The 15951-nt window shown below is 36.3% G+C and overlaps 2 pseudogenes and 2 gene segments (V, D, J or C); all 4 read right to left on the bottom strand.

The window, feature by feature from the left end:
• Positions 1–442: 442 nt before the first annotated feature.
• LOC125271653 lies at positions 443–2272 on the bottom strand (annotated as a pseudogene).
• Positions 2273–5176: 2904 nt separating this feature from the next.
• LOC125273091 lies at positions 5177–8722 on the bottom strand (annotated as a pseudogene).
• Positions 8723–11507: 2785 nt separating this feature from the next.
• On the bottom strand, positions 11508–12521 carry LOC125271650. The segment is given in 2 exon segments: positions 11508–12362; positions 12440–12521. Coding segments are annotated over 2 exon segments (372 nt in total).
• A 2336-nt stretch (positions 12522–14857) lies between these two features.
• On the bottom strand, positions 14858–15500 carry LOC125271649. The segment is given in 2 exon segments: positions 14858–15316; positions 15395–15500. Coding segments are annotated over 2 exon segments (375 nt in total).
• Positions 15501–15951: the final 451 nt, after the last annotated feature.

The following is a 15951-nucleotide window of genomic DNA, read 5'->3' as shown; positions in this document are numbered from 1 at the left end:
AATTAAACATATCTTGACATGAAGGAAACATAAATATTTTACGTTTTAGTGCTATAGATGTGTCACTCACTAAAAAATGTTGGGTTAAAAATAACCCAACTATTTTAAAATGACCCAACATTTTTGGTAAATAACCCAACATAGTGACCCAATATGTGTAATCCCAACGGTTGGGTTAATAAAATAACCCAACGTTTTTTACTGTGCAATATTGTACGTTTTAAAAAAAATGTATGTTGTGTACGTTTTGAAAGTTACATATTAATACCTATGTAATTAACAATGAGACCAGGCTGGTATGTTGAGTTGATTCCATATACAAACTAGGAAGTATCAGAAAAATTTGGGGAAAATATCATGATGGTTCTATATCCATGAGCACTAATACTTCATAATCATGAAAGGAAAGCAAGTATATGATTCATAGTTTAATATTTGGTCTTTTCTCATTAGTCCTCAGTTATTGTAAAGCTGCTTCAACAGATGGAGTCACTGTGTCTGTCGAGCACAGTAATAAACAGCAGTGTCCTCTTCTCTCAGACTCTTGGCTTCAAGATACTGTGTACTTTGAGACACGTCCTCACTCATAGTGAAGTGGTTTTCCATTGTATCCGCATAAGTAAACACTACCAGTGTTTACTCTCCCACATGGAAAGAACCTATATGTGGATATATGCGCATATATGAAACCTATATGCAGTGTATATGTACATATATGCTGCATATATGCACATATATGATAATATATATGCTGCATATATGCGCATATATACTGCATATATGCTATATATATGCTGCATATATGCGCATATATACTGCATATATGCTATATATATGCTGCATATATGCGTATATATACTGCATATATGTGTATATATGCCACATATAGGCAAAATTGGGGTGCATATATGTGCATATACAGGAAATATAGGTCTCCTGTATTGCTTCTTCATATCCATATATATGCCCTATACATACAAGATATGTCTTCTATATAGCTAATGGCAGGATCTGGTCATTTTGTAGCTCATATCTCATTTTTGACTGTCATACATGATGCCTAGCTCATATTTTCTATTATCAAGGCAAAAACTAAGAATTAACGAAAAAAAATTATGCAAGAACTTATGTATGTGCGAATGTAGCAGTTATGTATTTAGACAATTATTTTGTGATTCCACTTGCCATGACCATATTTGGGGTTTCCTGCCGCCATGCTGACTTGGGGTGTTGACGCACTTTGCTGCTTCCCAGTCTGCATGAGACATCACAGCGGTAGGTCGCACAAAGTTTTTGCGGTGATTCAATTAAGGCCATGTTTCATGTAACAGCTGAATTCACATGATATATTTGTATGATTGTAATCCAAAACCCCTCTGTGATGTACATTCAGATGTTTCGTTGATTATTTTTCTTTACTTAAGTTACTTTTAATATCTCTCTTTCTCAGCGTTGTGCGTTGCTGCCGCATGCTGTTTGTATGCTGCACAAGTCCTCATATATTGCCATTTGTGTTATACAGAATAAAGTGAGGACCTGATGGCAAGATTTTTCGCAGTCTGTCTTTGATTACGACACAACGCAGAAAACACACCGCTACACGAACACGTGAAATTGGTCCCACATGGAAAAAACCTATATAAACATATATGTTTCAATATAGGTTTGATATAGGTTTTTAATATATGTGACATATATAAAATTGGCCGTTTTCCTATATTATGTGTACATATATGTACATATATGTGTATATATATATATATATGTGTACATATATGTGTACATATGTGTACATATATATGTGCATATATGTGTACATATATGTGTGCATATATGTGTACATATATGTGTGCATATATGTACATATATGTACATATAATATAGGAAAACGGCCAATTTTATATATGTCACATATATGTAAAACCTATATCAAAACCTATATTGAAACATATATGTTTATATAGGTTTTTTCCATGTGGGCTCCCAATCCACTCCAGAGCTTTCCCTGGCTTCTGATCCAGTGCATCCAGTAGCTCGCCATCGTAAAACCAGATATTTTACAGGAGATCTTCACTGTTTCTCCAGGTCTCTTCATCACAGCAGGAGACTGATCTAATCGGATTTCATCACCACTGATACCTGTGGAATAAAAGACATAAATCAATGAAGAGCTTGTATTAATTAAAGTGCTGTTTGACTGAAAAAAAATGTAAAAATTACCTTGATGAGATACAATCACTATACAGATGAAATGCCAAATATTCATGTTCATGTTATGAAAGGAGGAACCTGCTGCAACAGTCAAACCGATGTATGGAGATAAACAGATTGGGGCTTTTAAAGGGAACTAGGTGAAGTAGGTTTGCATAGACTGCCCTCTAAAGGTACATTTACATTTTCTGTGCCCTTATTAACCTCTGTAACCATGTCTGTCTCTTTGACTTTCAGGCTATTGTTTTTTACTTCTCATTTTCTTGCTCAGAGGGGCTGGTTACCAATTAAATTTATATATTTTTAGGTAATCCAAATTATTATTCAATCCAAATTCTGCAAAATATTCACTTGAAGCAGAAATATATGAGATCCACTCGAGCTCCTTTCCCTTCAGCTTGTCTTATCCATGAAATAACTGCATCACCAACTTCAATCCCAGAGAAAGTACAGGTCAGTTTGTTCGTTGCCAGGATTGAGGACGACTGAATCAGTCAGTGTCTGACCTTTTGCACTTTGTTAAAATAACAGTAAGACCATGTCTACATCAATCAGTTATGAAATAGCATTAAAAAAAGAAAGAAAAATACATTTCTAAATCCTACCGTCCATACAGACATATTATGCTCATTAAAAACAGGTAATTCTGAGGACTTTTTTCTAAAATAAAAAAATAAAATAAAATAGCAAAATGTCAAAATTATTACGTAACATGTTGTAGCCTATATAAACTCACAACGAGAAAGAATCCTTGAAAGTAGAATTTAATCACAATAACCAGGAGAAAACCACATTAACACAACAAGAACCGACAGAGACTGATGGGAGAACACACTGTACATATACACAAGGCAAACAAAGGGAACTTAACAGGATAATTAATAAGACACACATGAACTGAAAATCAAATCAGTCTGTAACTATGACAACTAAAGAGTGGCTGGGAAAACTGAACAAAGGAGGACATGACAAATGAAAAAAACAAACAAGAGTCCAAAATAAACAGACATGTGACAAAAATGAATGAACTATTTATTAAATTACTAATTTATTGGACATGTTTGATTATTGTTGAGCTGAATTTGTGTTTATATATAAAGTTGAATTGGAGATTGAATTTGAAGAGTAAGCATGGAGAGTATTGGGTGGAAATGTGAGGAGGTGTTACTGATGTGATGCTGCTGAAGAGTCACGTATATTGCAATGCTCTACCATTTGAGCTACGTGAAACCTGAAATATGACACAGATAAAAGGGTACAAAAGGGTACACAACTTTAGTAAAAAAAAAAGTTGCGCCATAAAACACTTTCTTATTGGATATATAAAATAAAAATAAATAAAAAACTAAGAAAAAATAAAATAAGCTCCACCTTGACAATACCCATGTATTAGTACAGTTTATAAAGTTTTGTGATAGGATTATTAGAAAAAAAAAAAAAGAAAAAAAATCCAGTCCATTGTTAATATAAGAGAATGTAGCCTAGACTGAACAGATCTACTTCATACTGAGACATACTGTGGGAAACAGACGAGTCAGTATGACTCGAAATAAAGAATCATTTTAATAGCAGCGTGTTTTTTTATGGGTTTTTTTATTGTATATAAATGCATTTAGATTCAAAACATTTTAGATTTTATCACTTATATCACTTTGTATCATCTTCCCCTTTATCAGCTCAACCATGTCCACCTCATGATGAGTTTTTGAACAGCTGTCTGTATTAGTGTTTCCACAGTGTCTCTCTTGCACAGTAATACACCGCAGTGTCTTCAGTCTTCAGCTGATTCATGTGTAGATAGAAATTAGAGCTGTCCTTAGATGCTGTGAACCTGCCCTGCACTGACTGAGCTGAGCTCTTATAAGAATCTGAATGAATAATAAATAATCCAATTCAAGTCCTTTTCCAGGTGCCTGACGGATCCAATACATGTTAGTGCTACTAAGAGTGAATCCACTGCAGGCACAGGTCAGTTTGTGGGAACCACCTGGAGTCACAACTACTGACTGTTCAGACTGTGTGAGCACAACCTGAGAGTCAATACCTGTGGATAAACATGAAATGTACAAATAATCAGGATAATGTATTTATTTACACTAAGAAAATAGTTTATTTTGTCCTATAAATATACTTTACAAGACACAGCGGCCAGCAACAGCAAGAGATATGAAGTGAACATGATTTATGTCAAGGCTGAACTGGTGATGAGTCCTCCACTCAACAGTGTAGTTGTTTAAATATGGAACGGACATCAGATCATTTGCATTGAAATCCTGAATTAGCAAAACTAGACCTTGAGGCCATTGAGGTTCATTTAAAGGACAATAGTCCCACATCTTAATACGGATATAATATTGTCCTTCTGCGACACAAATAAATGCGAGTATATTTCAAAGAAGCCATGAGTATACAATCTCCTCTGAGTTCCATTAAAAACAGATGTGATGTTGTGTTACGTTCATGTGAAAGTGAATAAAGGACTGTAGCAAAGTTGTAGAGCTTTTTCAGTGTGCTGTAGTTGAATGCATACAGGCAAACACAGATCAGCCCTTTTCCACCATTGGGTCATTGTTCTCACATTTAGTAGCACAAATAGTGGCTCAGACTCCTAATTCTGTTGCTTTTATATGAAAATAAATATGATGAACAAGACACCCTGTCAGCAGATACACACGGAACACAGAGGTAAGAAATAATAATATGAACACAGACGAATGGGAAATCCAAGTAAGCAAACTTGAAGGAAAGTCTTTGTTAGAGTCTTATCTGTGAGTCATGAAGTCTTTCACTTTTCCAGGGATTGGAACGGAACTGAGGAACCAAAGTGGAATCCAGGGAACAGGTGCATAACAAGCAGATAAGTGAGTCAGTTTGTTCAACATGGTAAGGTTGAGACCAGACAGTGAGTGAACGGGAGGAGTGCTGTTTTATAGTGCTGGCTGCGATTGCTGACAGGTGTGTGTGATCAGTAGTCGGGTGACTGGGTCCTGATGACGTTGGTGGGTGGAGAGGGTGGTGAATGTGTTGACTCCCTGACACACCCAAAGTAGCCTACTGACTCAGACTCAGTCAGTGACACCAACAGACTGAAAAATGAGCAGTTCAACATTAACATTTACAACTGTAAGGCGAGGCGAGGCAAGGCAAGTTTATTTATATAGCACATTTCATACACAATGGTAATTCATAGTGCTTTACATGAAAAGGAAACAAATACATAAGAATAAAAATGGAATGAACAGGAAACAAATATGAGCCCTAACTGCCTGAATCACTAAGTATGGGGTTTCTCTATCTGATGTGGAAGAGACAGAGTCATGTTCACGGTGTCATCGAATCTGACCTTATCCAGTGCTTTACACTCCCTGTAGGAGGTATCTCTAGACAGATACACCACTATCATGTCCTACGCCACTTTTCGTGTCCCTGTATTGGAGTGCGTTCGATGCGCTGCCTGCCATTAGTGGCTCCCAGTGACTTCTTATCAAAGCCATATGATCATAAATATCATAAAACTAGTATAATTAACGTACCTCCCCGGCCTCCTGCCAATTCCGTACTCTTCACTCACATCTAAGTGAATCTCTGCCGCTCTCCTTTCCCTATTTCTTTCACTCAGACAGCCCTAACAAAATAAAACGACTTAATAAAATGGAATGCATAGGAAATAGTAAAAAGAGGATGCACAAAAGATTGATATAAAATGCAATAAAAGCAGTTAAAAATGAAAAAGAATTAAAAGAGTACATATAAAATAAAGTGCATTCAGTTCGGATGTAGCACAGTGCTTATTCAGTAAATGCATAGCTAAAAAGATATGTGAGTATGATGTATGTGATATGTGAGTCTGGATTTGAATTACTGTTGGAACACATCTGATCTCTTCTGGAAGATGGTTCCAGCTGTGGCTGGCGTAACAGCTAAAAGCAGACTCTCCTTGTTTAGAGCGAACCCTTGATTTTTCTAACTGATGTGATCCTATTGGTCTGAGTGATCTGTTAGGTTTATATTAAATGAGCATATCTGCAATGTATTGAGGTCCTAGGCCATTGAGTGATTTACAAACAAGAAACAGTACTTTAAAATCAATTCTAAATGCAACTGGAAGCCAGTGCAAGGACCTGAGGACTGGTGTGATATGTTCATATTTTCTGGTTCTGCTCACAATCCTGGCAGCAGCGTTCTGTACGAGCTGCAGCTGTCTTATGGTCTTTTTGGGAAGGCCAGTGAGGAGCCCATTACAATAATTCACCCTGCTGGTGTTGAAAGTATGAACAAGTTTCTCTAAGTCTTGACTGGAGACAAAGCATCTAATTCTTGCAATATTTTTGAGATGATAATATGCTGATTTAGATAAAACCCAGTTTAGACACAATATCCATTGCCCTGTTATGAAAAGAGGAACCTGATGCAGGAAAGTCAAACAAGTTTTGTGTCTGTAGATGAATAGAGTGGGGGCTTTTAAAAGGGACAAGAAGTAGGTTTGCATAGACTGCCCTCTAAAGGTATATTTCTATTTTCTGTGTACTTAATAACCTCTAATAACCATGTCTGCCTTTCAATGTATTGTTTATTTTTTATTTATTAGCTCAGACTCGTAGATAATTACATAGCAAAGTTAAGTGAATACATTTTTAATTGATACAAATCCTTATCCAATCACAGAATCATGTAAACTTTACACATTCCCAAAACATACAATATAAGGAAAAAATAGTTTATAGGTTAGTTAAGTGGTTTTTTTTTTTTTTTTTTTACATGCTTTAAAGTTGACAAGTTAAAAAATGAGGGATGGATTGTTTTTTTCAGATACATATGTGAATTATTTTTTAATCACGTGTGGCACAAACAGTTTCTCTAAATCACACAAGTTTATGTACAGCTCAGCAGCCTCTTGTGTTACTGTGTTTTTCGGGCACAGTAATAAACAGCAGTGTCCTCAGCCTGTAGATTTGTCATGTGCAGATACACCTGCATTTTACTGTTGTCTCTGGAGATGGTGAATCGTCCTTCAACAGTTTTAGAGTAATATTTGCTACTGCCACTTGGAGCAGAAATAAATGAGATCCACTCGAGCCCTTTCCTATCAGCTTGTCTGATCCATGAAATATCTGCACTGCCAATACTAAATCCTGAGAAAGTACAGGTCCAGTTTATGTTCGTTCCCAGGTTTGAAGGACGACTGACTCAGACTCAGTCAGTGTCTGTCCTTTGCACACTGTTAAAATAAAAGAAATTATCATTTATGAGACACTTGAATTTTAGCAATAAAGTGAAAAATAGACATGACTTGACAGCAAAGAGATGAAAATTAATAAAAATATATATACACTGAAGTACTTAAAATAAATCTTACTTACTTTTCATAGAGACAAGTATGCTTATGAAACAACAAGTAATTCTGAGGACCATTTCTGCAGCAGTTTTTGTTAAAAATCTCAATGACAAAACACTGAAAAGTAGATAAATAAGAAGAATTTATAAGGCAGAAAGTACATTTTAATTTGCATAGCCCATCCTCCAGCAGATTTTATATCAATAAAAGGAGGGTCAGACCAAAAGAAAAAAATCAACCGTATATCTGGATTCATCTTGCTCATTGTAGATGATATTTGCCACCACAGTGTAATTCACTTGAAAGCTTTATTTTTATGGATATATAAAGATTAGTGTTTATCCTACAGTGGAAATGTATAGTAGGCCAGCATTTTAAAATAGATTTGGCATGATTGAATATTGTTGAGTCTGAATCAAACAACAGCCTATTATTTTCAGATTCAATTTAGCAGGTGCTTATGTACAGTACACTCACTTCAGTTATGAATCTCACTCAATGATCATTCCTCCAAACTCTCAATCTATTATCTTTTTGACCTTCCTTATTACCAGCCCAGAAATTCATACTTTCATTTGGGACGTTGTTTATACAGAAGTATTAAAATGTTTTCTAAACAAGTAATGTGTTGAATTGTGGGGAAATTTGCAGTAATTGCTTCAGTGATTTCATGCATTAATAGTTTTTGTTCAGCACCTGCAGTCTTTTGTGTAACTGTGAATCTCTTGCACAGTAATAAACAGCCGTGTCTTCAGTCTTCAGGCTTTTCACCTCTAAATACAGCATGTTTTTGCTGGTGTCTGTGGTCACTGAGAACTGTCCCTTGTAGAGACTGAGCATAATATACAGTTGAGCCAGATATATACCCAATCCACTCCAGTCCTCTCCCTGGTTTCTGACGGATCCAGTGCATCCAGTAGCTGCTCATTGAGAATCCAGATGCACTGCAGGACAGAGTGACTGATTCTCCTGGTCTTTTCACCACAGAATCTGAGGAGGTCAAAGACTGACCACTAACAGCTGAAAAACAGAGAAAAATTATGTTAGATGATTTAGAAAAATGAACTGACAATAATAATCTGGAGAAGTGAAATCATTCTCACATGAAATAATCATCAGGAGAACTCCATAAAGTAACATTTCCATTATCACCATAAAACTTGTCAAATGAAGAGAATAAGAAGATATTTATCTACACTGCAGCAGAACATAAACACTGACTGAGGATTTAGTTTATAACACAGTCCTGTGAGTGTCTGAGTGACTCTGATCCTCCCTACTGAATCATTTGCATATATAGAGGTTCACAGATGTAAGGATTTTTAATCTAGTTGTGTTTTAATTTGAAATATTTGTTTAGTAGGCCTGTTCACTTACTCTTCAGTCATTCATTATTGACCCGATGTCACACGATTCTCAAAACAGCCAGGTCACAGATCTCACGAACACAAAATCACCAGTCTGATCATAGTCAGAGGATGCAGGGGGAACTAATACCTTTGGCTGCAACTGCTTTCTCACAACAAAGTCACGTTCATACAAACTGCTAAGTCATTGAATAGACAGAAATCAAAAGGTCTCAGATGAAGTGTTTGCTGCTCCTTTCATTTATGAGCCTTCAGTTTGACTCATTCTGCACATTAATGTGCTGTAACACCAGATTCAACTTAATCAACTGAAATAACAATTTCAGAAGAACACAGAATAAATCAAATATAACATTTTATTTGCCAGGAACTGTAAGAATGCATCATGCTAATTAATAATAATAATTACATAATTAAACAACAAGAAGCCAATAATGATAAATAATATCAATTACTCAAAGACTCCAGGTTTACTACTCCATTTATTGTTTTATTGCATTGTGTCTGTTGCTCTGAGAGTTCCTGAGCTTGGTCTATGAGGAGACTAGACTGGACTTACACAGGCATATATTGTTTAGTTACAATAAGTTCAAGTCAAAAATGTACTATTTATTTATTTTTTTTTATTTTTTTTTTGAACAATGAATGAACAACAGCATCAGCTTCTCAAGGATGAAAGTTGGCTGTGGCAGCTGTTGTCTGGAGGACTACTGGCCATTCGAGGGCCTGTCTAAAGGTCATTGAGGAGAACAGAAGTGAGACATGCTGGTATTTTAGGTGTGACTGACAAGTGATGGGATTGCAGTAGTCATTGTGTTGTTGCTGAGCACTGACAGAGCAGGCGGCTTTGCATATGAGTATTTTCAGCAGGCCAGTGAGGCCCTGTTTTTATTTACAAGATTAAGTTTGCTTTTTCATTGGTTAAAGCAAGAGCACTTTTTTTTTATAAAGGCCTGAAGTTATGGAGATAATTATGGTATCACATTGGAAATTAAAAGATAAGATTCTAAATGGAACCTTAAAGGGTTTGGTCAGGCTTCATATTTTCTTCATATAGGCTCAAAAACATACTTTTTAACTGAAAAAAAAAAAAAAAAAAAATGCAATAATAACCCATTGAACATGTAAGTAATGTGTAATTGTTTAAGACTTTTCTCCTTGTAAATAACCTTTTTGGCATAAAGCGTTCTATAAAGTTAAGTCAAGAACAACAGGGTTCTATATAGAACCTCATTGAACCTTTTGAACCTTAATGCAGAATTCTCTAGTTTTTCACTGAATACTCTGTAGGGTTGTCCCAATCATCATTTTAGATGCCCCCTTTGCGGCTGCTATGCGCCCTCAATGCACATTTCAGCTGAGCCTGCAAGTTTGGGAGCTACACAGAAGACTTTACTCGGCAGTCAAAGCGGCATTATGTCATGAAAGTGCAAAGGAAGAAGAGGAAGACCATAAAGGAGAGTTCAGACTGCATGATTTAGCCCCGATTTTGGCTCGCCGACAGGTTTTGAGAAATCGCAGACAAATGCCTGAAATCACAGGCAAATCGGTGCTCGTTCACGCGAGTGACAATCACGCAGTGTGAATGAGCAAAGACGCGATCTGAGAGAATCGCCGACGAGTCTACGACGCCCGTGAGATATTTGGCATGCTAAATATCTGGACCTGTTGGTGATTCAAAATCCTGCTGTGTGAAAAGTGTTCTGACTGAAAACTACATCGGCGATGACCGACAGCCAATGAGAGGGCAAATTACAGAGCAGCGGGGAGTTCGGGGAGGAGTTATAGATCACAATATCAGCAAGCATGGCTTCGTTTCAGAAAAAGGCTTCTTCTCTGTCTATTTGGACCCAAGAAATGGAAGAAAAATTAGTAGAAATTTGGCAGGAATTTGGCACCCGTGTCTGTTAGACGTTTCATCTGAGCTGTACCACAACGGTATTATTTTTAATAATAATCCCAGTCTGACGTGAGAACTCCAGTCTTGCACGCGTGATATCGCGTTGTTTCCTTGTCACATCTCCCATGTGTTTGGTTGTGAAACATAGTTTGTGTGCCAGACAGAGTTGTCGGTGATTCTTCCTATTGTAAAGTCATGCAGTGTGAAATCTTCTGTCGCTGAACCATCATGCCGTTTGAACACAGCAGTGACTGAATGCTGGCCAAGATAGTCATGCAGTGTGAAAAGAACAGTGACCCGACTACATTGAAAATTGTGTAGTCTGAACTCGGCTTAAGGGTTTAGGGTGCCATTTGCGATTCAGCCAAATTTGAAAGCTGCGCCCTCGAGAACCTTTATGACATGGTTTATGGCAGTGATATCGAACGCTCATTGGTTCTCACCTGCTTCATCACAGATTGCGACATGCAATGTTTCAGTGGATTGACATTTGAAATGAGTGCGCGCCTCCATGGAGAGAAGCCGGATTCATATTTTCATGGATAACTTCAATTCTGCTCTGTTCCCCATAAAAACAACAACAACAACAACAACAACAACAAAAAAAAAAAAAACATTACCATCAGAGAGGACTGCGACTGAAACTCATCATCATTTGCTACCACTTTTGACATTTTCGCAATAAATGAATTATTGTGATTACACTTGTTTGTCATTTATTCTTTTATTTATAACAGTAGGGAGTTTTAAGAAATGGTTATGGGTAGGTTTAGGGGTAGGTGTAGGATTAGCGGCTCAAAATATCATTTTAATGTATTATTTTTACTAAAATTGTAATTTTCCTACACATTTCTGTCCATTTTGTTTTATTCTTTTAACATTCTGAATAAAATGGGTATGTTTTGGTTCAGGATTGGGTTTAGGGATCTTACATTTATCAAAGCGATAAAAGGGAAATTATACATATATCTTGACATGAAGGAACATTTTGAAAGTTACATATTAATACCTATGTATTAACAATGAGACCAGGCTGGTATGTTGAGTTGATTCCATATACAAACTAGGAAGTATCAGAAAAATTAGAGGAAAATATCATGATGGTTCTATATCCATGAGTACTAATACTTCATAATCATGAAAGGAAAGCAAGTATATGATTCATAGTTTAATATTTGGTCTTTTCTCATTAGTTCTCAGTTATTGTAAAGCTGCTTCAACAGATGGAGTCACTGTGACTCTCGAGCACAGTAATAAACAGCAGTGTCCTCTTCTCTCAGACTCTTGGCTTCAAGATACTGTGTACTTTGAGACACGTCCTCACTCAGTGTGAAGTGATTTTCCATTGTATCTGCATAAGTAACACTACCAGAGCCAGAGTTTACTCTCCCAATCCACTCCAGAGCTTTCCCTGGCTTCTGCCTGATCCAGTGCATCCAGTAGCTCGCCATCGTAAAACCAGATATTTTACAGGAGATCTTCACTGTTTCTCCAGGTCTCTTCATCACAGCAGGAGACTGATCTAATCGGATTTCATCACCACTGATACCTGTGGAAAAAAGACATAAATCAATGAAGAGCTTGTATTAATTAAAGTTCTGTTTGACAAAAAAATGTCAAAATTACCTTGTTGAGATACAATCACCATACAGATGAAATGCCAAATATTCATGTTCATGTTATGAAAGGAGGAACCTGCTGCAACAGTCAAAACCGATGTATGGAGATAAACAGATTGGGGCTTTTAAAGGGAACTAGGTGAAGTAGGTTTGCATAGACTGCCCTCTAAAGGTATATTTACATTTTCTGTGCCCTTATTAACCTCTGTAACCATGTCTGTCTCTTTGACTTTCAGGCTATTGTTTTTTACTTCTCATTTTCTTGCTCAGAGGGGCTGGTTACCAATTAAGTTTATATATTTTTAGGTAATCTAAATTTTTATTTAATCCAAATTCTGCAAAATATTCACTTGAAGCAGAAATATATGAGTCTTATCTGTCTTATCCATGAAATAACTGCATCACCAACTTCAATCCCAGAGAAAGTACAGGTCAGTTTGTTCGTTCCCAGGATTGAGGATGACAGACTCGGTCAGTGTCTGACTTTTTGCACTTTGTTAAAATAACAGTAAGACCATGTCTACATCAATCAGTTATGAAATAACATTACAAAAAGAAAGAAAAATGCATTTCTAAATCCTATCGTCCATACAAACATATTATGCTCATTAAAAAACAGGTAATTCTGAGGACTTTTTTCCCCATATTTCTTAAAAAAACAAACAAAAAAAAAACAGATAAAACACTGAAAAAAAGTTAAAAATGGAGTTTATAAAGCAGAAAGTACATTTTAATTTGCAAAGCCCATCCTCCAGCAGACTTTGCATCAATAAAAGGAAGGTCAGACTAAAAAGTTAAAATCCAACTCCAAACATGGTTTTATCTTAAGCAATATTTGTCAGTGCAGTACAATGATTCACTCTAAAACCTTTAGTTAATGGGAAATGTAATATTATAAAAGTTTTCCTATAAAGTAGAAATTTTTCATAAATAAATGTTGAGTCTGAATCAAATCCATTTAAATTAAATAAAAATTAAAAGCCAATTAGTCACTGTATTTCAAATCTGAATTTTTATAAAGCTGCTGATGTTCTTTTATGAAATGTAAGTTTCTAACAAGTTGCTACTGTCACAGATCCCTGATTTCCCATGATCCTCCTGTTCTCCACACCTGCACTCACTTCCCTCGTCATCTCCCCATCATCACGGATCACCTGCACCTGGACTCTATTGTCAGCACTCCCTTTATATTGCACTTACTCCATTCACTCCTGGTCCGTTTTCTGTTTAAGTTAAGTATATGTTGTGTGAACTCTGCCTTTGTTAATTAAAATACTGTCTGTTATTGTGGAAATCCGTATCCGCCTCATCTCTCTACCAACACACGTAACAGCTACAGTATAAGAACTATATACAATGGTTGTCTGATTTGTTGAGCATGTAAACACATATTAGTCACACGTTTAAAGAAAAAGTGGCTTCAAAATGTATTTTTTGTCTCTTCAAGTTAATAAAACACATTAAAGCTGCAGTCCATAACTTTTTTTGGTTAAAAATTATCCAAAATCAATTTTTGAGCAAGTACATAACCAGCTAGTGCTCAAAACAATCTCCTTACCTTAGCCCGATTCACAACGGTAAGCTTGTGATAATGTTTTATAATAAATCGATACTGGTGGATTTCTGCGGGAAATTCGAGCATGCAGCAGTTTGTCTTTGCATCATTACGTCACGTCTGTAAACAGAAAGAAAGGAGTCCCAGCTAGATTATGCATATAGGATGCTAATGGTAGCGAATCATTTATAGCCTGTTCTCACAGCAGCTGCAATAATTAAACTTAATTTGATGGCGAATTGTAATCCAGAAAGGCCCAAATGACAATCATCAGTGACAACTGGAGATTCAGGCGTAGTCAAAAAGCAAAAGACTTCGGACTGCGGAGTGGCTACAGAAATTGAAATCTATAGTAATGCTAATACACACTAAATACACATAGTCACGCAGTGCTGATGTTGTTAACATTAACAATTTGAGAACAAAGTATGACAACAATAATAATTAGCATGGTTTGATGTGATCTGAGCTAAGCGATCGTTAGACTTAATCATCACTGGCAGCACTATTTATTGTGGGCCTAATGCTTTTTCCCTCAGTTGGTCAGAACAAAAGTGGCAGAAATGTGACTTGTTCAGATGACATTTTCCGGTGCAAATTCCTACTTTGGTCATACTTCAAGACTACACTCTGTGAAGTACAGTATCCACACCGGTATTGTGACTGACAGCAAACATTATATTCATGTGGCGACTAAGAGGCAAATCTTACTGACAGCAGCTTTAAATGTATTTGAAAAATCCATAGGAAAATCCTGAGGGAAATCTTGAAAATGCTAATTCTCTTTAGGACTAGCTACAAACTCTTCAGTTGAATTTAATTTATTTGGCCATTTATTTAACAGACAATATCCCATTCATGGGCACCTTTTTGATTATGGAAGCTGTTTATGAGGAAATGTTGCAGGAAATGTAACCATTAAACAATTAATATTTTGAATCTTGAAGATGTTTGCAGTAAATTTGCTTCAGTGATTTCATGCATGAATAGTTTTTGTTCAGCCCTGCAGTCTTTTGTGTAACTGTGACTCTCTTGCACAGTAATAAACAGCTGTGTCTTCAGTCTTCAGGCTTTTCACCTCTAAATACAGCATGTTTTTGCTGGTGTCTTTTGTGATGGAGAACTGGCCTTGAAGAGACTGAGCATAATATGCAGTTGTGCCACTATCTATATACCCAATCCACTCCAGTCCTCTTCCTGGTTTCTGACGGATCCAGCCCGTCCACCAGCTGCTCAATGAGAATCCAGACACACTGCAGGACAGAGTGACTGATTCTCCTGGTGTTTTTATCACAGAATCTGAGGAGGTCAAAGACTGACCACTAACAGCTGAAAGATAAAGAAAATTAATGCTAGTTTAGTTAGAACAGTGCACCTTTAACTGAGAAGAATTTGAGTGTTTCTCACATGAAATAATCAACAGCAGAACTCCATACAGTAGCATTTCCATTATCACCCCAAAACTGTAAAATATTAATGATATTCAGTTGCACTGCAGCTGCAGGAGACAAACAATGACGGAGAATTTGGTTTTATAGCAAGTACTTTTAGAGTTTGTGTTACACTGACCCTCCCTAAATCATGTAATTTGCATACAAAGGCAAAACTGTGGTAAAACTGAACTGAGAAAATGGATTCAAATATTCCTGACTGAATTCTAATTGATTTTGATACAATATTATTTCATTTTCTTTGAATCTGATTCATTTTCAGGAAGCTTGCTGACATTCGGGTCAAAGACGAGATGTCACCATTTTGGTGTCCACATCAAATTAAATTTACAAAAGTCATTTTATGTAGATAAAAAACATGTTAAATGCAAGCAGTGTGTCTACTTTAATATTTCAAATAACTTTTGAGAAAATAAAATGTCAACATATGGGGGAAATAATGTTCCAAAGTGTAAATTTGTCATTCAGCATTATGTCCGGACTTTGATTTTACCATTACATCTTTAAATAAAT

The sequence above is a fragment of the Megalobrama amblycephala genome, linkage group LG7, assembly GCF_018812025.1.
Source record: "Megalobrama amblycephala isolate DHTTF-2021 linkage group LG7, ASM1881202v1, whole genome shotgun sequence".
Lineage (NCBI taxonomy): Eukaryota > Metazoa > Chordata > Actinopteri > Cypriniformes > Xenocyprididae > Megalobrama > Megalobrama amblycephala.
The sequence above is the reverse complement of the archived record's forward strand: the minus strand, read 5'-3'. Positions and strand labels throughout refer to the sequence as shown.